Source organism: Apus apus, chromosome 2 (assembly GCF_020740795.1).
Source record: "Apus apus isolate bApuApu2 chromosome 2, bApuApu2.pri.cur, whole genome shotgun sequence".
In the NCBI taxonomy this organism is placed as follows: Eukaryota; Metazoa; Chordata; class Aves; order Apodiformes; family Apodidae; genus Apus; species Apus apus.
The window spans coordinates 122,043,688-122,070,365 of record NC_067283.1 but is presented as its reverse complement, the minus strand read 5'-3'; the positions used below and the strand labels follow the sequence as shown (position 1 = coordinate 122,070,365).

Here is a 26,678-nt window from a genome sequence, read left to right as displayed (position 1 = left end):
ACATATACACTTCTCACACAGGCTATCCAAACCATCTGAAATTTTAAACCCCTCTGCATGTGTTCTAATCACACAAAGTATCCTATCTAATTACCTATTTCCTTCTGAAGGCTAGATCTAATCTCTTTGTCTTGGTCTTTATGCTCTGTTTGGTAAAACATCTATTAGCACAGTAATGTGGTTGTCAGTAGTTTACATTTTGTAACAAAATTATAATTAATTGATATCTCTGGTTGCGCAGGCCCAGGTGCAGAACCCTTGGCCTTGTTGAACCTCATGACGTGCACCTGGACCCACTTCTCTAGTTTGTCCAGGTCCCTTTGGATGGCATCCCATCCCTCTAGTGTACTGACCACACCACCCAGCTTGGTGTCATTTCCAAACTTGCTGAGGGTGCTCTCAATGTCACTGTCAATATAATTAATAAAGAAATTAAACAATACTGGTCCCAGTATGGTCCCCTGAGGGACAACACCCGTCACTGATTTCCATCTGGACATCGAGCCATTGACCATGTCCCTCTGGGTGTGATCATCCAGCCAGTTCCTTATCCACTGAACAGTCCTCCCATCAAAACCATATCTCTCCAACTTAGAGAGAAGGATCATGTCAAAGGCCTTGCAGAAGTCCAGATAGATGACATGTGTAGGTCTTCCCTTGTCCACTGATGCAGTCACTCCACTATAGCAAGCCACTAGTTTGGTCAGGCAGGATTTCCCTCTGCTAAAGCCACCCTGCCTGTCTTGAATCAACTCCCTGTCCTCCATGTGCTTTAGCATATCTTCTAGGAGGATTTGTTTCATGATCTTCCCAGGCACAGAGCTGAGGCTTACAGGTCGGTAGTTCCTAGCGTTCTCCTTTCTACCCTTTCTAAAAATGGGTGTAATGTTTCCTTTCTTCCAGCCACTAGGGACTTCACCTGGCTGCCACGACTTTTCAAATATCATAGAGAGTGGCTTGACAACTCTCCATTACATGAATGCTGGACAGTCTTTAAAGGGATGTCATCTGCTTTTAGCTGCTAGGCTTCCTGCAGCATAACTCTGCAACCTCTTTACTACCACAAGTTATATCCCATACAGTACTTCATGCACTTAACACTTTTTTTTTTTCTCAAAACAGCTAAAAGAAAATACATGCTGTAAGAACAGGGTGAATCTCCCCATGAAAAAGGTAGCATCTCTGCTTCTTCACTATCATCTCATCTCAAAACTGCTACATCCCATCACAGCAAAGTAGACAGATCTGCTGCAGCAGCTGGATCTTCAGGAAAGCTGAACTTGCTATTTGACTCACATTTCTGTTCGTGACATTTTGACATGTTTGTTGTTTTTCATTTTAATAGCCTAGAGGAAAAAGCCAAGTAAGGCTCTTCCATTCTCCTGACTATACTATCACTTCTTTAAATCATGAATACTTCATCTAATTTGATTATTTTAGCCTTAGTAGACAATATTACGTTTACATGAGATCTCAAACGCTTCAAGGACTAGTTCATTGTAGTTTCTACTGGGAATACTAGTTATTCTGAAATATCCACGCTTCTGCAGAAAAATGTGTTACTGAAGCTCTAATATTATTTCCTCATGCTGTTACAATACTTGTCAAATCCAATTTCATGGTGCTAAGACTCATACTAAAAATGGCAGAGTTTTGCAGTCTGACCTAAGACCTTATGATCCAGTTACTTCCTCTCAACAAAATTATCCCAGAATTCTCAGCCTCTCATACTTACAAATCCACATTGCAAATCTGTGAATCTAAACCCAAATAAATACCTACATATTAACAACTAACTGATCAGTTTTCTGAATTTAATGACAACAGTAGTGTTCAGTGTGACATATAGATTTCAACCTGATTTCCTAAGTAATGAACTGGCATTCAGTATCCCCTACTCATCTTCTGCCTTTCAGAAACTTGTCAGAGTTTATCTGCGTTTTTACTGTTCCTTCTATGATTTCTGTGTCAATAAACTGTAGTGACAATTGTGAATTAAATTATGCCAATTTCTAAACCAGATGGCAGGTCTTAGCACATGCTAATCTTACAACCCAAAATTAAAGAGTTGTTTTCTAGTAACTGGTTGTATAGATACTGTTTGGGTTTGGTTTTTTCCCCCCTGACAATCCACTAATACTTCCTGTGCACTGATTTTTGGTACTGGTTTTCACACTAGTTATATTACTAAGTCATGTGATTTGCTGCCTATAAATCTTGGAAGATGTTACCATCAGGTGCTGTGAGAAACAGAATACCTAGCAGGAACAGAACCCTGGACTTCAGCAGGGCCAATTTCGGCCTCTTCAATCAATTATTAAAAGAAGTCCCATGGGACAGGGTACTAGATGGTCAAGGGGCTCAAGATAGTTGGTCAACATTCAAGGACCACTTCTTGCAAGCTCAGGATCAGAGCATCCCAATGGGTAGGAAATCAAGTAAGGGAGCCAGGAGACCTGCATGGTTAAACAAGGAACTGCTGGGCAAACTCAAGTGGAAAAAGAGAATCTATGGATCATGGAAGGAGGGGCTGGCCACTTGGGAGGAATATAGGACTGTTGTCAGAGGATGTAGGGAGGCAATAAGGAAAGCTAAGGCCTGCTTGGATCCTAATCTTGCAGATGAGGTCAAAGACAATAGAAAGGGCTTCTTGAAGAAGCAGACATACAATACATTGCAGATACAACTAACACCAGAGGCAATATAGGTGCACTGCTGAATGAGGTGGGTGCCCTGGTGACAGAGGATATAAAGAAGGCAGAGGTACTGAATGCCCTCTGCCTCTGTCTTTACTGCTGCAGACTCTTCCCAGGAGACCCAGATCCCTAAAGCCCCAGAAGAAGTCAGGATGAAGGAGGAGTTTGCTTTGGTAGCTGAGGATTGGTTAGGGATCAGTTAAGCAGTCTGGACATCCATAAATTGATGGGTCCGGATGGAATACACCCATGAATGCTGAGGGAACTGGCAGAGATCATTGCTAGGCCACTCTCCATCGTCTTTGGTAAGTCATGGGCAACAGGAGAGGTGCCTAAGGAATGGAGGATAGCAAATGTCACTCCAGTCTACAAGAAGGGCAAGAAGGGGGACCTGGGTAACTATAGACCGGTCAGCCTCACCTCCATCCCTGGAAAGCTGATAGAACAGCTTGTTCTTGGCACTATCTCTAGACATATCAAGGATGAGGGGGTCATTAAGAGCAACCAACATGGTTTTACCAAGGGAAAGTCATGTTTGACCAACCTTATAGCCTTCTAGGAGGAAGTAACTAGGTGGATAGATGATGGTAGGGTGGTAGATGTGGTTTATCTTGATTTCAGTAAAGCATTTGACACTGTCTCCCACAGCATCCTCGTAGATAAACTGAGGAAGTGTGCTCTTGATGATCAGGTAGTGAGGTGGATCATGAACTGGTTGAAAGGAAGAAGTCAGAGAGTTGTGGTCAATGGGACACAATCTAGTTGGAGGTCTGTGACTAGTGGAGTCCCTCAGGGGTCAGTACTGGGACCGGTACTACTCAATGTTTTCATCAACGACCTGGATGAGGGAACAGAGTGTGTCCTCAGCAAGTTTGCTGATGACACTAAACTGGGAAGTGTGGCTGACACACCAGAAGGCTGTGCTGCCATTCAGTGAGACCTGGACAGGCTGGAGAGTTAGGCAGGGAGAAATTTGATTAAATTCAACAAGGGCAAGTGTAGAGTCTTGCATCTGGGGAAGAACAACCCCATGTACCAGTACAGGTTGGGGTTGGCCTACTGGAGAGCAGTGTAGGAGAAAGGGACCTGGGGGTCCTGGTGGACAGGAGGATGACCATGAGCCAGCAATGTGCCCTTGTGGCCAAGAAGGCCAGTGGCATCCTGGGATGTATTAGAAAGGCTGTGGTTAGTAGGTCAAGAGAGGTTCTCCTCCCCCTCTATTCTGCCCTGGTGAGGCTGCATCTGGAATACTGAGTCCAGTTCTGGGCCCCTCAGTTTAAGAAGGACAGGGAACTGTCCAGGGAACAAGAAAGAGTCCAGTGCAGAGCCACAAAGATGATGAAGAGAGTGGAAGATCTCCCTTATGAGTAAAGGCTGAGGGAACTGGGTCTCTTTAGCTTGGAGGAGACTGAGGGGCAACCTCATCAATGTTTACAAATATGTTAAGTGTTGGGAGAATGGAACCAGGCTTTTTTCAGTGATGTCTAGTGATAGGACAAGGGGCAATGGGTGCAAACTGGAACATAGGAGGTTCCACGTAAAGATCAGAAAAATTTTTTTACTGTGAGAGTGACAGAGCACTGGAACAAGCTGCCCAGAGAGGTTGTGGAGTCTCCTTCTCTGGAGACATTCAAAACCCGCCTGGACACGTTCCTGTGTGATGTGCTCTAGGTGATCCTGCTCTGGCAGGGGGATTGGACTTGATGATCTTTCGAGGTCCCTTCCAACCCCTAAGATTCTGTGATATCATGACACACAACAAACAACTACCCTGCAAACAGAGGCCAAGTTACTTTCAATGACACAAAGCATTGCCTTGCAACCATTGAAAAACTCACCAAAAAAGATAATGGAGTAGTAATTGAGTAGCATCTACACAATTTTTACATCACCTTACCTTTAACTAAAAGCAACTGGGGTAGATGAGGTGGGAAATCCAGGAATCAAAATGTACAGACTGCTGGAATGAGCAAGAAGCAATCCCTTTCCTGCCCAGAGAAAAGCCAAAAATATTTGGTCCATTTTCTTAAAGAAGAGAGACAGAGAATTAGCCCTCAGGGAATAAATTTTAATTTAACTCTTTGTAATTTTCCCATACTATTGCCAGAGCATGAATAATTAACACAAGAATGAAGTCATGAATGATTTAGGGGCAAAGAAAGCACTTCAGAGCATCACCTAAACAGTAAATATAGAAAAGACATTACCTGACTTCAAACGATAAGAGGAATACTTACCATTTCAGGCAAATTACATGTACTCTGTATGAAATCCCCAAACTGAACCTAGTACTTAGTGATCAAATACTACAGTCCTCAACTAAAGAGAGCTGGTTGTGTGAGGGAGAGGACAGCGATGTATTAGATACCTGGTTTCTCATGACTGTGGTGGCATGCATAAAATCCTAGCCTACGGCTCCATTCTAGCACTATCAGACTTGGGATCAACTCCATTAAATACTCCACCTGAAACAGAAACAAATTTAACTGATCTACTGAGAAACTGAGATAGATGCAGAAAACAGGTAAAGAGAAGTATGAAAAAGTGACTCTTTCTGCTGCCGCCGGAGTCTTCTGACCTGCTTAGGCCTTCTACTTTTTGAATACAGTGTATTCCAAACATATACAATTAGCTTTCACAAGACTTTTTTAAGTAAGAGACTCAAGCAGATTCAGCCTCTTCATGGCTTGCTGCCTAAAAGCCGACTGTCTTTGAGACTAGGACACAGTTCTGAACTTTTGTGGCAATGTGAGGATATCATTTATAACATACCCTTTGTATAATTAATATGCGGTAGCTTAGGTGAAGTTCTCATATAAGTGATATTTATCTACATTAACATACAGAATTTTCTCCTCCCTATTTCTACTTGGTTTTAGTGGCAGAGGAACAAGTAGCCTCAGCACTCAGTCTAATACATCAGAGTTATTAGTTTATCCCAAAACCCTGCTGAAAGCACCACAGTGCTCCACACGAGAAGGATGTAAGCTCATGTATCGACAAGTGCTGATATAATTTGACTCAGTCATGTAAAATTAAGTTTATAAGATTACAATGTAATGAAAATTATATATTTTTATTATTAATGCATTCTGGTGACTATTTTACATTGCATACATCATTAGTCTTGGGGGGGGAACAGACTACATAGAAGTTTCAAATCTAACTCTTAATAGAAGCCGCTAGTATCACTGAACAACATCATAAAGCAGTAATTAAAGCCTACTTTAACGTATTAGTTAGGAGTAAAACACAAATAACCTACATCTCAAACACATTTATAGTGTCAAACTCAACTATGAAACCAAGTAAAACAGAAAAATGAAGCAAACACAATATATACTACTGGAAAAGAATACCTAGTAAGTATTTTATCATAATATTCTGTATTTACTATTTCCTTAGCTTTGAGTACATCAGATTAAAACAAAACAAAACAAAACACAAAACAAACAAAAAAAATCCCAAAAAAACAACAACAACACTTTAGAAATTTCATACACTCTCCACTAACTGTGCCAGAACCTAAAACATCTGTATGCATGATGAAATTTAAATGAAAAACTGTAAGTAGCATTAAATTACAGTTTCAGCAATTGGAAAGGCTTGACCAAATAATGAATGTATTGGAAAAACATACTATGAATTTTTTGAAAAGGTGCCATGTTGTTGTGCAGTGCATGATATTGGAAGCAGTTTTTCTACAGAGATTTCCAACACCTTCCTCTCAACAAATTCCAATTTTTCTCTTGTAATAAACATAGTAATTATATTTCCCACAATATAAAAACAATATTTAATTTTTAATACTTATAATAAAATAAACACTAAAATATATTGTGCTGACATATAAATGATATATTAATATATTTTATTAATATATTTTAGTAATACCAAAATAATGCTATTTAATTTTTAAATGTCATAATTTTTTATATTTTTCTTTACTTATAAAATAAATACATTTATTTTGCTTTAGTTATAAATAAATATATAAACAAATCTCTATCGCCATCCAAAAAAATCCTGCTAAATTTATACTTCTCTGAGTGCCCTTACTGGCAATAATTACCTTATTCTGAGCAACTTATCTCTATACAAAATTAGGGACAATTTCTTCAGAGGAAAGGACAGTAGTCCTGCACTTGGGTCACAACAACCCTGTGCAGTGCTCCAGGCTTGGGGAAGAGTGGCTGAAAAGCTGCCCAGAGGAAAAGGACCTGGGGTTATTGGTCGACAGCTGAATACGAGCCAGCAGTGTGCCAGGTGGCTAAGATAGACAAGAGCATCCTGGCTTCTATCAGAAGTAGTGTGACCAGCAGGAGTAGGGACATGATTGTCCCCCTATACTCTGCACTGGTGAGGTCACACCTCAGTGTATTCAGTTTTGGGCCCCTCACAGCAAGAAAGACATTGAGGTGCTGGAGCACGTCCAAAGAAAAGCAGCAAAGCTGGTGAGGGGTCTAGAGAAGAAGTCTTACGAGGAGCAGCTGAGGGAACCGGGGTTGTTTAGCCTGGAGAAAAGGTGGCTGAGGGGAGACCTTATTGCTCTCTACAACTACCTGAAAGGAGGGTGTAGTGAGGTCACTGTAGGTCTCTTTTCCCAAGTAGCAAGCGAGAGGACAAGAGGAAATTGTCTCAAGTTGTGTCAGGGGATGTTTAGACTGGACATTGGGAAAAATTTCTTCACTGAAAGGGTTATCAAGCATTGGAACAGGCTGCCCAGGGAAGTAGTTAAGTCACCATCCCTGGAGGTATTTAAAAGAAGTGTAGATGCACTGGGACACAGTTTAGTGGTGGACTTGGCAGTGTCAGGTTTATGGTTGTATTCAATGATCTTAAAGGTCTTTTCAAACCTTACAGATTCTATGATTCTATTTACTAGCACAATCCCTTCTGGCACAGCTGATTCATAGCCAGGGACTTTCTGATGCAGAGGTAGCAGCTATATCTTGTAGCCCTTGGTATATTTTTCTTCCATTAATCTGTCCAGCTCATTGTCAGCATAATGTAAATTGTTGGCATCCACAACACCATTAGCAAGTCCATAAATCAGTTGTGCAATACCTGAAAATATATGTCCTTTTATTTGTTTTAAAGTTGTCTTCAATTTCAACTGAAGCCCCAGAATTCTTACAAATGAAAGAACATTAACCAGTTGTATCTTGTCCACCCAATTTCTAGTAACTTATTGCTCTAACTCATGAAACCTACCATAGGAAAGCCTGTTCATTTAAGCCCTGATTCAATACAGTAAAGCAAATGTTTAACTTCTACATATAAGGAGTGTGAGCTTTCTACCTACTACCGAACATGTCTGACTGAGGTAGTTCACTAGTACAGCTCATCTGATATTTTCCCAATAAAATACACCTTTATTCAATGCAGGAAAAGTAAGAGAGTACACTACGCTATGTCTGGTCTTATTCAAGAGCCACAAAGCACATAGCAAAGCAGGATATGTGATGCTAAAGACAATCACTAAGAATGTAGAAGATGAGCGAGGCTGAACTGCTTACCTCACATATGCAAATAAACACCTATTATAGTTATAATTTTTAATATCCCTGTTCTTCTGTTCTGTAAAAATAATATTTATTGAAAATCCCTGGTAATTTTCAGCCACTTAAATTTCAAGAAAGAATCAGAATTATACAGCAGGCAGTCCTCAAATATACAAATTCAGATGATACCACTTCAAATTATTTGAGACAGTGAGGCACACAAACTACTCATCTTGCATCAGACCTGAAAAGCAGCTAGCACAGTGTCCCAAATCAAAATAGCCAGCAGCACATATATAGTAAGTACATATCCTCTCAGTTACCTGCAATTTGCTGTATGAAATAGCAAATGTACCAGAAGCAACACACTGAGTAAGGCTGTACTGATCTGTCTTTCACTAATGTATCTAGTTTTGTATGTTTACATTTGTAGTCTCCACAATCTTCTGTGGCAATGTATTCCACAAAACAACTGTGCTCAACTCATTCAAAGATACTTCCTTACACTTCACAGCTTAAAATGCTATCTAAAAGATGCCACCTCCCTCAATTACAGCTCTTTACTATTTGCCAGACACTTGATGTACTTGGCATATCTGGAGGTGGACAAAGAAGTAAAACTGGTTATGAGAATCATGTTCTTGTCTTTCTTATAAAACACTGTTAGGGTGGGAGGAAGCTTCTTTCTATAGCTTCTGTAAAGGGACCTCTGTGTCTCAACAGCCAGTAAATATCAGAACTGAGAGTCTAGAAGAGTATCAGTCTGATCCTATGATACTGGGTTCAATATCACGCCCTAATGAGTGATACATGTTGCCATGTGCCCTTGCCTTCCTTGAAAAGAAATCCTAGGCATACAAGCCATAAAAATGCTATGGTACTACAGACATTTAGGTCCCTGATCCGAACAGTCAGAGGACTAGAATTACAGAGGCCCTGCTTTGTTCTTTAGGTCTAAGCTTAAAATAAGCTTTGGTTGCTTGTGCAAACTATAAAAAAAAGACATTTTAGACTCCTGCACATTATGATATTCAGTACACATCTATTTATTGAAAATGAAACATTCTTTTGAAGCTTTTTATTAGCTCAGGTAACTAATTTCAATTCAAGAGAGTCTAGTGTCTCTGACTATAATTGGTTTTGTCTCTTCATTTCCCTTTAGCAATATGAAGCACAATCAACTTCAGTTTCAACCCATTTTATGCTTATCAAAACAGGAATAACTACACAAATGTTGCAGCAACTGACTAACTGAATTCATAATTTATTCTAACCTTACAAACAGCCTCTTCAATAGAATTTACTAAGCTTACTAGAACCTTTTGTCAGTCTAAAAATTCCACATAAACATCAAACACCTGGTAGTATTACTGACAGTAAAATTGAAGAGCAGGATTTCATTATTTTAAGGCTTTAAGCATCAAATCCTTGTTCTGTGGACAACCAGTGAAAGCTTTGCTTAAATTTAGATCAACTAAAAGATTCTGTCTGATGTTGCTGTCTTTTAGTGTAGGACCAAAAGATGAAATCAATGAAGTCCATGAATGACATTGAACAGACCTCTGTGTCTCTGTTGCTTCAGTGACTTTATATATTGGCAGAAGGAAAAAAATACTGAATATGGTATATAGTTAAATATTTACACAGGTATTTAGTGACAAGTGTAATGCATGAAAACATATAAATTCAACCTCTTAGTCTTCAAAAAGACAGTAGTGACTTGGGCAAATATCTTTAAGGTATTAACCTGGGTCTGTCTGGGAGGAAGTTGATTTTTTTCATAGCAGCTCACATGATGCTGTGTCTTAAATCTGTCATTTGAATAGTGTTGATAACACACCAGTCTTTTAGCTATTGCCAAATGACACCTGCACAGAGTCGAGGTTTTCTCTGTTTCTCCCTATATCCCACAGAGAGTAGGCAAGAGGCTGGGAGGGCAGACAGCTGGGACAGCTGACCTAAATTGACCAAAGGGATAAGCCAGGCCATATTATGCCATGGTCAGAACTAAAAACTGGGGGTGTTTTTTTGCAAAGTAGCTGTTGCTTGGGGACTGGCTAAGCATTGGTATGCATGTGGAAGGTGATGAGTGATTGCTTTGGCATCGCTTGTTTGGGTTTTGGGGGTTTTCCTTCCTTCTGTCCTTCTCTCCCTCCCTCTTTCTTCCTGTCAGTTATTAAACTATCTCAACCTGCTTCCTTTTCTCTCCCCCTGTCACTGTGCGGTAGTGAATAAATGAGGGGCTCTGTAGTCCTTAGCTGCTTCCTGGGGTCAATCCAAGAAGGGGGAGAAAAGATATTTTGGAACTTTTGCATTCAGCTGTTCATTGTCAATCCAAATGCTGTATCTTTCAGGTGTTTCCAAGTACCTGGTAATCAAGAGTACCAGAAATTGCCTACCATACAGATAGAAGATTCAAGATAGATGGAAAACTGAAGATCAGACATTTTAAGAAATTGTGATAACAGTAAATTGCATTTATTGATATTTTTCCTAGAATCAAATAGTTCTGTTCAAACTGGGATGAACTGTATCTTCCACATCAGAGTCTAAAGAAAGAGCCATTCCATGTCAAATACCTATCACTTAGTCAATTACATCTCATAAAAGTAAAGCTTAAGATATTTCATTCATACTAGCCATCCATATCATCTACAGAGCAGTAACAGTATGAAACTTTATATGCTAAACCTGGCCCATATAATATAATCCTTTTACTTCAGTAATAACCATCAAGAAGCACAAAGGTATGTAAATGCTTTACAGACTTCAGGAAGTAATGCAAGTAAAAAGAAAAAAAAAAGCAATAAAAGAGTGCTTTTTTTCTTTTTTTTTTTCCCTTTCTCTTTTAGATACAGAGCCTGCCTCCTCTTTCCAGCTATTGAAATTTGACAGAACAAGAAAACTTCAAATGCATAGCTTCATAAGAGCTATAACCACCACTCTGCAAGACATATAAAATGGAAGCATGTAGATCTATGGCAATTTCCGAAAGAGCTGCATCTGAGTAATTATCTACACAGTACAATTTTCCAGAAATTTCACTAGGATGGTAGTAGTAATGGCGATACTCAAGTCATGCATACAAAGATATTTAATTTGACTCTTGAAAATAAACTGTAAGATGAACAACTTTGCATATTTCTCTATTTAAAGAGAGAAAAACAATACCAGATCATACCTCGCTAAATATTTTCTTGGAATCTGAGAACATCGATGCTTCTTACTGCATTGAGTGTAAAGAATCAGCATTCAGTGATAAGAACATGAGACAAATAACACTGCCATTATCACTCTCCCGTGACTTGGACTAAAGCAGCAATCACTACCTCTGAGTACCTCTGACAGAAAACTTATCTTCTTCCAGTGGCATGAAAATACTGTGCTTCACTGATTTTCCTGCTTGCTGGTGATTCAAACCTGAGGACCATTGTACAATGAGTTTGTGATCCACAGCTGAGCAGGTGCGGGTCTGTGTTGTGCTGCACAAACCACTTGGCTACAGGATAAAGTTAGTCTTCTAATCATAAGGAGAAGACTGAAGGCAGCTCCCACTTCGCATTTGGCAATTACACCACCTGGTCTTATCTCAAAAGTGAACCACCATGTTGTGATGGGAACATACTTTTACTTGACAGCAGAAATGCTGAATGAAATTCTCTAATTTTAAGACAAACTATACTAAATCATTTACTTCTAAGAGGTCTAAAGTCTGTAATGCTAGTGAACCTTAGCATGACAGGATCTGTGCCACAACTGGAGTTCTGTCCAGTGTTGAGCAACCTAGGGTTCCCCGCATCTGAAGGGATGTAAGATTATCTATGCTATCCTTTTTTTTCACATCAAAAGGTATTTAAATTCACACCTGATGGAGTTTGAGTGCCCTTCTAATGGAGATCTGTAACACACACTTGCACCAGAGCATTACATCTGCCACCAAAAATTTGGCCATTCATAGCACAGCCAGTCTCTGCATGTAGAAGAGGCCTATTGTTTCCTCGTGGTGCCAGCTTCTGTGGATGCACTACATGGCTGACTCCCACCAGTAATGTTACCAATACTTCAACAGCTTCCAAAGAAGAGTCAGCAAAGGGGGACATAATGAGCAATTCATATAGCTTTCTCCCACACAATCATTTCACTTAAACCCCAACAAAAAAAGGCTGCAGGCCAGAAAACTGTTCTGAAGAACTCCCATATCACCTTTCCCAGGGCCTCTCTCTGGCAAATGATGTATTCTACTCACATAGTGGAGTAGAAGATTTTGTCCAGCTGGAAGAGACAACAAAGAGGAGCAACCTCCTGGTAACAGAGGAACTTACCAGGTCTAGAGACTGTTTCCTGGATGTTGCCAAAGACCTCTAGGAAACAGGGAAATTAAAAATGTTGGTTGAACTAAACAAAATGTACTAAAAGACTGTGTAAGGGGTAAACTACTAGATACTGAATTTTTGTCACATCCCACAGGCAGAGACAATCTCCACTATATTCTGTTTATCTTTTCTTGTTATAAAATAAAAATACATCACCGGCCAATCTTTCAGGTGTGTTACAATGATTATGCAATACACATTCAGAAAAAAACATACCCTAGAGATTAGAAGAAGAGTTATGAAAGCAAACAGAAGACAACAGATATCAGCAATAATTAAAAAGGGTATTACTTCTTACAGTGCATTTCTTTCTTTAAAGAATCTGGTTTATTACTGCATAGCACAAATCACACATAATAAACATACAATCATAGAATTGTTCTGGTTGGAATAGACCTTTAAGATCATCAAGTCCAACTGTTTTTTAAAAACAAATGAGTCATGCTTTGGTGACTGTTTAACCACTATTCCTGGTAATTTCAGAGAAAACACAGCTCAGTCCTCTCCAATGGACATCAGTGAGATTCTGAGGGAATAATAATTTTGAAGTCTCAGTGGACCTCAGCCAAACGCAAAAGGCAGCCAATGCCCAAGTGCCACGGAATTCCAAAAGGACTCCAGAGTTTCACAAAGAACTACTTCAGCTCCTGATTAGATTTACAAAACACAATACTTGGCATTATGATGCATGCAAAACAAGCCCTTTGGTATTATTTACAAATACATGTGATTTTACAGTTACACTTCTCAGCTTTTTTAGGTCAGGAAGATCCTCTCTATCTGAAAGTAATCTACTTCAGCCACCTGAATTCCTGACCACACTTAGAATGTTGCCAATGTGTTAACAGACATCCTATGTATCTTATATTACACATAAAGTTTATGCAGAGAATATCATAAAGGTCGGCAGAGAATGGATTGAGAGCAGCCCTAAAGAGAAGTACTTGGGGATGTTGGTTAATGAGAAGCTCAACATGAGCCAGCAATGTGCACTTGCAGCCCAGAAAGCCAACTGTATCCTGGGCTACCTCAAAAGAAGTGTGGTCAGCAGCTCGAGAGAGGTGATTCTCTCTGCCTCTACCCTGCTCTGTTCAGACCCCACTTGGAGTACTGTATCCAGTTCTGGAGCCCACAACATAAGAAGGACATGGAGCTGTTGGAGACAGTCCAGAGCAGGGCCACGAAGATGATCAGCACCTCTGCTATGAAGACAGGCTGAGAGAGTTGTGGCTGTTCAGCCTAGAGAAGAGATGGCCCAAGGAGATTTTCCAGCAGTCTTCCAGTACCTGAAGGGACCTACTGGAAATCTGGGGAGGGGCTTTTTACAGTGACAGGATGAGGGATCACTGTTTTAAGCTGAAAGACATTAGGAAGAAATTATTTAGTATGAGGGTGGTGAGACACTGAAACAGGTTGCCCAGGGATGTTGTGCTTGCTCCCTCCCTGGAAGTATTCAAGACCAAGTCAGATGGGGCTAGAAACAACCTGCTCTAGAAGGAGGTGTCCCTGCCCATGCAGGGGGGTTTGAAAAAAGATGATCTTAAGGTCCTTTCCAACCCTAACCATTCTATGATTCTATAAAGAGTGGTAACTGAAATCAGAATGTTGTCATATAATATTCTTTTTCATCTTTGCACATATATTCATTTAAAAATTTATTCTTCAGAAGCGTAACAGCTTAATTATTTCTTCAGTTGTAAATCTTTCATTCTAGCTAAACCTTCAGTGACAACTCTGATGTGAGTAATAGGATTTTTGAAAAAAAATATTAAAAAAATAGATCAACAGTCAGCTTCACGGTTTTGATACCTAAATAAATAAACTAAACTCTGAAAGAGATTCTCTTGAACACATAATAAAGATGGAAGTTTGTGTCCTGCAAAATCTGCATTGTAAGAAGGTTACGCATTAAAATCTTCTACTATAAATACTAGAATTTGTTTTCCCAGAATCCAGACTTAGGAGCACTAGGTGTTGTAATTTTTTTAAGAAAGGGCTTAATAAACAATGAATACTGAACTCTAAAGAGAATAAGTCAATTAGCTATATGCAACAATGCACTGCAATTCAGTGATGGCAAGAAACCCATGATTTTAAATTAGTTATACTGCATATAAGCAGTGTAAAAAGCATCAAAGTAGTTAATGAATTAATGCAGTACATAATAAAAAAATTCAATCCTAGTAACAGCTACTGATCTGGAAACTACAGCAATGAAAAATACCTACATTCACTGACAGAAACTTCAGTTCTTTATGTTACCTCCAAAATAAAATTAAACACCCTTTCTGCGCAATACTTTATCACGTACACAAATTTTGAGCAGTTCTGCAGATATAACATAATAATTTCATCAAATATAAACCACATACCGTCAGGAAATTGGAAAATGAGAATTAAAACAAAAGCCAGTCTTTCAGAAGCACAGCAATTTCAACACCAAAATGTGAATATTGAACTTTTTATCAGTGGTAGTTATTATAACATGGCTATACTATAATCACTGTAACCATGGCTGCTCATCAAATATGCCATGGTTTTGCCTCAGAATTACTTGTATAACACCCTCCCTGAATCAGAGGTCCCGTTTGTGACCTTTTCTAGTTTTAAGTTGATTTTGTAAAAACTTTGTCAGCTTTGATGAAATGCATGATAGAAAAATGGCTTTGCATGGCACACACCAGAATGGATTCTTACAATTGAGTCCTTATTAAAAACAAAAACAAACAAACAACCTCCCCCCCCCAAAAAAATACACCCAAAAAAACCCAAACACAAGCAAAGAAACAAAAAACAAAACACTTGTTTGCACACAGATAATATGCTTCCCAAAGTCAAGAAATAAAATTTCATTTATACTACCTATCTGGTTTCAGATGCCTTCAGGGATTCAAATGTCTGGAAGACCTACCCATAGAATCACAGAACCTTTAAGGTTGGAAAAGACCCTTAGGATCATCGAGTCCAACCACCATCCCTACTCTACAAAGTTCTCCACTAAACCATATCCACCAACACCACATCCAAATGACCCTTAAACACATTCAGGGATGGTGACTCAACCACCTCCCTAGGCAGCCTATTCCAGTCTCTGACCACTCTTTCTGTGAATTTTTTTTTCCTAATGTCCAGTCTAAACCTCCCCTGTTGCAGCTTGAAGCCATTCCCTCTTGTTCTATCACTAATTACCTGTGAGAAGAGATCAGCACCAACCTCTCTACAATGTCCTTTCAGGTAGTTAGTTGTAGAGACTGATGAGGCCTCCTCTCAGCTTCCTCTTCCTCAAACTAAACATTCCCAGCTCCTTCAAGCGTTCTTCATAAGATTTATTCTCTAGGCCCTTCACCAGCTTTGTTGCCCTCCTCTGTACTTGCTCCAGCACCTCAGTATCTCTCTTGAATTGAGGTGCCCAAAACTGGACACAATACTCTAGGTGTGCCCTCACCAGTGCTGAGTACATCTCTCAATGCTGAGTACATCTATTGCTGAGTACATCTATTGGATAACTTTTCTTCACTCTCTCCACAGAAGTTAAGAAAAGATTCTACTCTGTATGTAATACAGAATGAGACCAATAACATCACACACACACACTTACCTACCATACCTTCCAGATGCCACAGAACCTTAGAGAAGTCCTGTGGTTTGTGCCAGCACAAGACACTCATTCAGCTTTCTTTTTATGTCACATTGATAAAATTGGAAAGATCTGTAAGTTGCAGGAGGAAACATGGAGGTAATGCAGCTACCAACTAATTGTGGCCTTCACTAGAATCCAACGATTAGTTCTGGAAATACCAACTGATTCCATGAAGACTGCAAGCTCAGCCAGAAACACTGACTTCCTTCAAACACAAAGAACTAATTGACCCACTGTGACACCTGATTGACCCAGCCCATTATTTCTTCTTTCTTGCAAAATCAGCAGTTCTTTCCAACCTCAACTATTCTGTGGTTCTATGAAGACTAGTGAGGAAGCACCAGAAATAAAACAGAAACAGTGCAGAGAACCATGTGGCTTTTCGATACTTATATTAAGGTCCAACCTAAAACAATTTATGATAGAATTTTTAAATGTAAGAATACTGAGCTATCCTAAGATTGCATATTTTTCATACTTTGATCCCACATAAAATTCTATATGGCAAAAACTGGGGAAAAAAATTGAAATCAATGACTACCTACTCAGCATTGTACATTGAAGCTTTTAAAAATGGCAGAAAAAAGACTATTCATTAACTTTCATCAACAATTTCCCTCCTTTAGCAACTAGTAATTCTAGAAAAGGGAGGAAGCAGTGAGTATAGAGCCTCTTAAGAGTCCAATTTAATATGCAATACAATCCACTGTAAAATTACAATCAAATCCTCTGAAGAGGTTACAAATTCACATTGCATAAAGTATTTTTAGCTAGTAAATCTCAAATAAAACCCATTTAAGTTAGAACTGTGATACAGCTAAGAAAAAAAGAACCAGATGAAAGCCAGTGAAGCTGATTCTGCTACTTGTACATAAATAAATACATTTTCCAAGTAGATCCTGCAAGTGATTTATGTAGGAAATCAGATTCATTACTTTAAGCACCTGAAGTGTTTGATATTTCACGGGATTTTGATTGAGCTAGCAGTTTTTTCACACACATAAATGGTCTTAATTACATTCACTCTTGAATGTTGCAAGTTAAACCCTATAAACCTTCACACAGCTGCTGGATACTTCAGTTTCAAACACAAGGAGCAGTTTCAAACTAATTTAAGTTTGATCAGATATTGTAATTTTTAGGTTAATCTATAATTCTAAAAGTATCAGAAAAGACACATAATTTTTTGCAGTTACCCAGCAGTTCCATTGCATCATCTTCATTGTCAATATCTTCTTCAGTTACAGATGGAGCAGTGCTTTGAGCAGAATCAAAGGAGTCCTGAGAAAGCATGGCAGCCAGCAGTTTCTTATGTTGCTGCTGTTGTTGTTTTAGTCCTTTGGTCTTTGGTTCCATTTTTAAGCTGCGAGGGAGGAAAGCACAACTTTCTCTTACTGGTGCTCTCTACAAAATATGTCACACATTTGTCAAATTACTGTAGCCCATTATGTCCTTCAGAACTGAAGGTTAATGTCATCAGATCACACATAAACCAGCTGGTTATCACTCGTTCCCTAATTGTTAGATGTTACAAGTCACTTTGTGTTTTCAGTTCCTATCAAAATTTTTCATTGAATGAGCATGGAGAATTTTCCTATTGGCTTTATAGGCATTATTCAAATTTAAATAAGCTACAGGAAGAACAGGATGTCAATTACTAATCTGGATTGTTAAGGTACAAAGATGACAACAAAGAACTGCTTCATTGAGTAGTTATGTTACCATGACCCCACAGGATTAAGGACTGTATACTTAGGACAGTTCTCATGGTTTTTGACTTCTGTCCTTAATATAATTAATAGACAACTGGAACAAGACAGAAGTTACCAGAAGGGTCAAACACAGGACTTGCTATAGTTAGCAATTTCTGCCTCCTTACAATATCATGATACAGACAAGGGGATAGAGGTTTGGACCCCCACATGAGCCTATCACCTGTTGCATGAAGGCAGATCTATTCCAAATGTATAACATTTAGTATAATCAATGATAGTTCATTTCACACTGCAAAGAAAAACACTAAAAAGACAAAGAGGACCTCAGAGATGAAGAACAGACTTTGAGTTTAGGACATCAGGTAATGGATGGGACCTCTGCAAGCTCTAGTTCACTTCAGGCTCTAAGAAACAAGAGTATCATATTAAAAAACACTCAAATTCCTCACTGCATACATACACTATCCCCTGAGGAAATTTTCTAAGAACGTTGCTTCTCAGAATTTCTCCAATAAATTTTTCATGTTGAAAACTACTAACAACAACTTGGAAATTAGTTTAATCCTATTTTCATGGTGTTTGAATTTCTGAAAGATGAGCTTAGTACCAGCAGGATTGCCACCAGTACTTTCATATAGTCCCTTATCACATATTAATACCTTGTTTCCTTATAGCAGTAACAGAAAGCAGCATGAAACCAGTGAATAATAAAGTATTTCCTTCTTAAACCCCATAACATTAAGAGCAAAAAGGTGATCCTTCATAAGCTTGATGTCACTCATACAGCTACCTGAGACTGCCTACACTATATTTCCCAGTCAAAGTAGTAATGAAATCTGTCCTTCCAGTTGCTCAAAACTAATTCTTCTTCTTCTATGAAGTAACAGAGCCTGGTTTTCAGATATACAACATGTGTGACTCCATTGCTCATCATCACAAGAATGTATGCTTTCCAGGAGGAAATAATGGTTCTTTCCCACTTTCCACTACTGAATGAAGCAAAAACCAGAAAAAAACCTTGTACACTATGTTCTGTGAAAAAAACACAGAGAAAGAGGTTTGCATGACACTGATGGCAATTACTCTACCAGTGATCTGTCAAAGCCTAATCCTTTGGATTTACATAGTATTTAATAAACGTAGCATTTTGTTACGTTTAATAATAGATAAAAGAAAACACTCTACTTGGAAATAATGGGACAACTACAGCTTTTCACTTTCCTGTTCTTATGCTGAAGATCAGGATTATTTTTGAGAGTCTACTGGCTTAAGACATAAATCCTGATAATTAGTGACCAATTAACTATCACTTTTTATTAAAAGCATTGCTAAACCAAACCTAAAAAGCAATTTGAAACACTGTATGTTAATTTCAAACTGTTCCCTCTTCCAGTGGCCACGTAAAAACGTAACTTAATTATTTTAGGCTACCTGGTGTTCCTGCCCATGCAGGGAGGTTGGAATTACATGATCTTAAGGTACCTTCTAACTCCAAACATTCTGCCATTCTATGATTCTATGATTCTTTAACTATGAAGAAGATGAATGAAATACAGATGAGGTAGCCAAAGGCTCTTTATAACTGCTAACAACTTTACTCTTTTGAGAATTTCATTTAACATCATAAAACTCGAAACTTTTCTCACTACTTTTAGATGTACTAGGTATATATTAAATTATTACTGCTTTCATACATTTACTGCATATAGCCAGTTATAACTTCTGCTAATAGTATATTAATTCCGGGTAACACTGAATCAGACCTTAAAGAAACTGTCTGCTATTAGGGAACTATTATTAAACATTCAGATTAACCTTGATCAGTGCATATCTTTTAAACTTCCATATATAGGTGGCATCAATTTTAGTATCACTACTGTCTTGAAGTTCTGCAATTTTGTGATTATTTTGCAAGCTTGCAAACAAGATTTTTATAAATATCTTACAAAAGTTGATGACATGCTAATGAAGCCAAGAATTATACCAGACAAAATCAGTCCATATGCTGCACATAATTTAGTAGTAACTCATTTCCACTGAAAATCAGTATTCCCACAAAATTATACCCATTTTTCCAACAAGTTTTCAGCACTTACTGCACCTGCAAACTAGATATCAGTGTCCCATAAGTCTTTCCTGGCAACAAGTACCTCATATTCTCCTTATTTCATAAACCAGGAAATGTGATTTTGTCATGATACTCAACAAGACTTCTCAAATACTATTCTCAAAGCCATCAATCACAGTTTTTAATTATAGTGTTGGCTGTGAGGTTTCTCACAGCTTGTACCACCCTCTAAAAAGAGAGAAATATGCAGCTTTGAATCATCTGTTACTTAGAACTAAACCTCTTTCCTCCCTTCTAGACAGAGATGCTTATTTCTGCTCCTTCCTATTGAGAGAAGGGATACAATATCTTCAGTTTGCTCTGCAACATGGAATAGATCTTTATTTTTTGTCTTTTTGGCCAGCTGGATATGGAAATAAAACCCAGACCCCTCAGAATCAAGCTCCAGTGTCAATTGCTGACTCCATTACTTTCCCAGAATGGCACTGGAGAGACCCAGTGCCTGAGTTCTGCTGGTTCCAGTCCAGCTTCTGGCTGAGGGGATCATCAATACATGCTGCTACTTCTTTGAAATAATGGTACTTGCAGCTTCCCCCACAATAATCTCATAAAAAGAAGAAAGAAGTACTCAAGGATAACAAACATTCCCAGTATACGGGGAAAGTTAATGAATGCAGCTTATAAGAGTACAGCAAGTGACAGACCAGTTTCCTTATGACAGGGAGGTGAATTCCAATGCAGAAAGCACACGGTGCACATACCTTACACCTTTTCAGAGGGAAAGCAGAGTTTCTGCGTTCTTAAAAAGGGAAGGAAAATGTGTCTGCTGCAGTTAGGGTTCTAGTTACAACCAAGTAGAAAGTCTACAGGGCTGAGGGAGAACAGTACGTGTTTAAGCCAATTAACAGAGAAAGTGCATAAGCTTTACACTTACTAAAAAAAAAAAAAAAAAAAGGATTAATCCCCTTTAAAGAAAGGCTGTGAACACTTCTGTGATGAAGAGGTATGTTTAAATAATGGAAAATGGACTCCTTGTAAAAATTATAATATCTTCTATGTAGCTGAAGCACATTAACAAACAAACATACTCCTCCACTCTCAGTCAAGCATAATAAACTGTGAGAAGCTATTTCCTGCAGAGAATCCAATTTTCCCTTTGAGAAAGAATTACTATTAACAACAAGATGCTAAGTTTAAGAACTGAAGAACTTTGAGAAGTCCTGTTAAAAATAACAGATACTGTTTCCCTTGACTAGCTTTCCTTCAAATGAGAAAATCAGATTTATCATTAAAGTGTCAAGAAGATTAACAAACAGCTACCACCAATCAATGAAAGACAAAAGGGTTTTAAGTATCCGAATGAAGTTATACTCACAAAAATACACAATGGACTCCAGTCATGTCCACATACACTTAGCTTTATACATGGGAATAAAACCATGGGATTGCAAATGCGTATAAAGTTAATCATATATAAAAACATGAGAAAAAAACAGTCACACATTAGTGTCTTCCATTCATTCTGCATGTTGCCACACTATGACATGGGAATTTAAAAGCCCTGCACTCTGCTTTCAGAAATGGGGCGTTAATAAGGCAGCTTTGCTTCACAAATTCTAACATATTTAGGCCAAACCAAAATCTCACCTTCCTCCAGGACTGCTGCTATCCTCGCTGTCCCACTGCTCGTTTTTATTCCTTGGTATTGGAGGTTGCAGCATCTCAGCAGCCAGTGGGTCTGCATCATTCTCTTCACGGCCAACCCATTCACCAATCACACGAGGTCTGAGAAGGGGGGTGTTAAAACCTGCTGTGTCCTGAAGAGAAATAAAAAAAAAAAAAAACAACAGAAACACTGCACTGATTATTCTCAACTACACATGTAAATAGGAAGAGAAGACATAGAAAATAAAACTATTCAGTAAAAAACGCAAAAACAGTACATTATCATTTCAGAGGGATACAAAATACCCAGAAACAATCATGGCCTAATTAAAAGGTTCCCACTAACAAAGTTTCAAGAGAGATTTGCCCACTCCAAGGACTCAAATCTCTCTTATTTCTTAGTTTGCAACAGCAAGTGTAGAAATCTGAGGTATCATCTTCAAAAATCATACTTTTTCTTAAAAGCACAAGTCTTAAAACCAGCACTGTGTCAGTTCTGCTAAGCAACTCATGAGGTCACTTGTATAATGAACATCCCAACAAAAAGTGTTGTAAATAATTAGTGTCACACTTATCTGCATTATGAATCAACGCAAACCTAAAAAAATACATCTGCATTTGGCATTTTAAAATTAACCCTGTTGGGATTTGCATAATGTATCTTTCAATTCTGAAAATGGCATTAACATTTTAATAAATTGCATTTCTGAAACTAGTGCTCATATTTTTAACCACTTGATGGAAGAAGATAGCTGGAGAGGATTACAAGAAGCACACAAAATGCAACTGGAATAGCAATGACTTGCATCATTATATTGAGAATTTAGATTAAGGAAAGAAATTGTCCTTAGAAATTGTATGAAAAAGCTGTTCAGAACTGGTGAGTATCTCTGCTCTCAACGTAATTAGAATGGTTGTGGGCAATGGGTCATGTACAACTGTATAGTCAAAATAAAAACCATGCATGCAAAAAAATAGATATTAAATTATAAGATGGAAATATTTATTTTGCTTTAATTAACCTCATGTCTAGACTAGCAAAGACATTTCAAATACAGCACTCCTAATTAGGAAAGAAATATTGTATTCTTATCCTTTAATGACAGAAAATTTTAGGAAAACAAATCCTTGTCTGTTACCTGGCTCAGTGTCTCAATAAATATTTCAACCATAAACCAATGCTTTCCAAACAAAGAGCATCTGGATAAAGTACAGCACAGTGATTACTTAGCCTAGAAACTGTATTTTCTCATCTTCCTAAAAGCAAACCATTTTTTAAGTCTCTTCCAAATTGACACAGATATGGTAAAAGCACAGTTTGAAGTAGAGGCCTCTACTGAAATGAAACAAATGAAAAAAAGCCTGCAAATGGCTTTCATATGAATACATTTATCCCACTGTGGCTAGATGCTATAATTTTGCTCAGCAGAACTCCAAGAGTTTCCATTTTGACAATGTCAAATGTGAACTAGGCCCTGGATTAGACTAATTCACCCTTGCTCTTCTGTTCTTCTTTCTGCAACATGCCTGTGAGTGTATTACCGCCCTCTGCTCCCCATACAACTTTCTAGAGTTCTCCATCATATTACTAGTTCATTTTTTACACAACGTCTGTTTTTGCAAGGCTGAGGTGACACAGGGGGACCAGTGAAAATTGAAAGAAGTTAATCATAGAATCACAGAATCATAGAATCATTAAGGTTGGAATGGACCTTAAAGATCATCAGGTTCCAAACCCCTTGCCATGAGCAGGGAACCCTACTACTAGAACAGGTTGCACAAAACCTCATCCAACCTGGCCTAATACAGAAGAGAGAAATCTTTGGAAAACACCATGGCTTCAGAGGTTTTAGAATCCCTAACCACTGATGTCTTTCCTTCGTGTAATTACAGAGACACATTTTGTGCACCTGTCTGGTGCTATGTCAGTCAGGTAATGTAGATACCAGTGGTCTCTGGTCACTTGACACGCATAACCTGTCACAGGTGTAACTACAATAACAATCCTGTGAATTAATAAAAACTATTATTCCACTGCACACAATACCTTCATTACACAAAGCACTTATATTAGTTTATTCAAGCAAGAACAATTTTGCCCCTTTGTGAGGTTTATTCCTGCTACTCTAGCCATTTTCTCCCTTGCCTTTCTCCCTAGGATGACTTCAAATAACTAACACAAATGGTTGCTGGAGCTAGTTAAGCTTGCAAGAACTTGCAGTGTTAAATTCATTAAAAGCTTTCAGTCCCTAAAGTGAAAAGCAAGAGCACCTAAAAATTTGTCCGTTACTTCAATACTGTAAGTTTTTACTGACACTATACACTGCACGATCAGCATATGAATAAACCATGATTACTGTGTCTATCCTTGTTATGCTGTTTTCTAGACATTTTAGGAATTCAAGTAGCACTTTTATACTTTACTTAATAGAAATGTAATTTACATGACATAGTCATGCTTTGCCTCACTTAATCACCTTGCTTTCCTTTTTGAATCTTTTTAGATTAGCACACCACAGTTTCAGTGACCTAATTTATTTTCCTTCTTTCAACTATGTAAGCAGCCACAGCAAAAACAGTAAATGGAGAATCAGAGGTAGTTCTATTCAGAACACCAGGACATTTATTTGGCACCTCATTTCAAAAGCTTCAATAAATTCAGATTAAGTAATCTGTTCTCAAATAAGTTTTTATAGTATTTAGTGTGTGTGTGTATATATAAAAAAATTATAAAAACTTTAGAATCTTAACCAATTTCAAATTCATATTCTCCCTTAAATAACAGAAGAAACTGACAATGATGTTATTGTGCACAGAAATATTTTCAGGACAGGTAAGTATTTAAATCTGCACTAAATGACCCTACAGGATTATTTTATGGTGCAGGCCAGATGTCATCAATTTATCTTCCACATCAATGCCTACCCACTCAACACACTCAAGCTTCCTTTATGTGGAGACAAGGAGAAGGCAATGACAGATTGGAGAACTACCTACCAGGGAGCATAACAACATTTCTGTATCCATTTATTTGAGCACAGTTTAAAAAGCTCAGTATTCCTAACTTATATGCATTTTAAGGAATCCTGCATAGTGAAAAATACTTCTGGGTGAGCAGAAATTTGTTTGAGACTTACAGTAGTTGTTTCCTCTATTTTGTTAATTATAACCCAAGCTCACTGTACCAAGACAATGGAATAAGGAAGTACACCCTAGACACAGCATAGAAAAAATGTTTTCATATTACTCTTGATGGTCAAAATCTGGTGTGAATTATTAGATCATCTTCACTTGAGTCTGATTCTGGATCTCTAATACTTAACTGTCTCCCATTACTAGTGTTTAAAGTAATTGAATGATATTGTTGGGAATTTTGGATAAATTTCACAATGTTATGACAAGTTTCATACTACCTGTGAGAGCTCCAGTACATGAAGCTTAAGTAAAGCACCAATCACATGGAATATAGGGATTATATTAAAATCTTATCTATTTAAAAAGAAAGTATATCTAGTCTCCGTATTTGCAGTAAAAAAAAAAAAAAAAAAAAAAATCAAAAGGGTTTAAAAACCTTATCTAAGAGTTCTTTAGAGGATCAAAAGTCAGAAGATTGAGAAATCTCCCTCTACCTCTTTTAAATTGATTTAAAATTACAATATTTCTGTCTCCAACTGTGGCAAGAGGTGAAGTGCGTGACTCCCTTTTTTGCAATGGCTGGTTCAGAAACATTGCTGACATGAGTACAACCACATAAACCTATTTTAAATAGTTTTCTGCTCTGTAGCATCCTGCCTACATTTTGCCTCAATGTATCTTACAATGCAGACATTCTACAGTGCAACATATACTACAGTTTATTTTGTGATACACAATTAGGGTCTTCCAGCAACAGCAAATTCTAGAGAAGGCATAACAGCAGTAGTTCCACAGTGAGAGCATTCATGTAGGACACGGGAGCTTCAAAAGTATGGCTATCCCATACTTCTGTGTGTATTTGAACTTCTGATTCCCCTGAAGGTGCCCAAACAGACTTAGGAAAAACAACCCTGAAATTCACAGTGAATTCAGTAGTTTTCTCTAGAATTTTTTTTAATTGGCCTAGCATTCTGAGAATTTCCTAGCTCAACTTATTTGTTTACATTAAATTATTTGCATTATTAAGGAGCTTTAGCAAGATACACACTTTCATACATAGCTTCTGTTCAGTGGTAAGGAGGTTGAGTTCATTCAGACATTCTTGGTGTATTAACTCTTCACTTTAGCCTTAAAATCTGTGAGTCGCTAGGCATTCTTTCTCGTTTTCTTTCCTTACATACTGTACTTCCAGAGGCAGTTGCCAATTTTACACAGATCTGATGGCCTAGAGATGCAGGCTGAATCATCAAGAGAGACAGAACTCTGCAAGTCTGAAGTAAATCAGATTAAAAAGGAAGGAATCTACACAATAAATCTGTTTTATTTGCAGTATTTCTAGGGTTCTTTTATTTGTGGGGGTTTTTTTGCAATTATACCAGTGAACTCAGAAATTTTATTAGACTGTGTCAAACTGAAAGCTTCCATTTTGACTGAAAGACTGACCTTGTCTGCCTGTATTTTCACTGCCTTTGTCTTGGGCTGAAGCCCTAAGTACTGGCACAAAGCTAATAACAGCAGGTATTTGATAAGAGTCCATTAAAATGAAACATCCTTCCACAAAAGTGACTGTAATTCAGAGCAAACTGTTTTCCCAAATCCAAATACTCAAGTAACTAAGCAACTGACTAATTAACTGAATTACTTGGAGGAGTTACATCAAACAACAATACTGATCAAGTACTCTCCTGACAAAGGCAGCTAGATGTTACTGCAGCCAGAAACACATACTTTGTTTAAATATACTTGCATAATTAGGAACAAAAATAAAGAAACATACACATCTATTCTCTTTTTTCTCCGGGTTCATAACCTAAACCACAGATAGAACAGCAAGATTATGGGCAATCTCCTAATCAGCAAGAACATTCAAAGTGCTGAGCCA

General features: G+C 38.1%; 1 protein-coding gene across 1 annotated transcript in view; it reads right to left on the bottom strand.

Annotated features, from left to right (window-relative positions):
* The window catches only part of C2H8orf34 (chromosome 2 C8orf34 homolog), a 173,323-nt gene that overhangs the window by 89,620 nt on the left and 57,025 nt on the right, over nt 1–26,678 (bottom strand). The window contains exons 6-7 of the mRNA XM_051612173.1: nt 21,644–21,813; nt 17,410–17,576 (exon numbers count right to left, since the gene is read on the bottom strand). Of these exons, the coding sequence (XP_051468133.1) occupies nt 17,410–17,576; nt 21,644–21,813 (337 nt within the window). The remainder of the gene's footprint in view (nt 1–17,409; nt 17,577–21,643; nt 21,814–26,678) is intronic.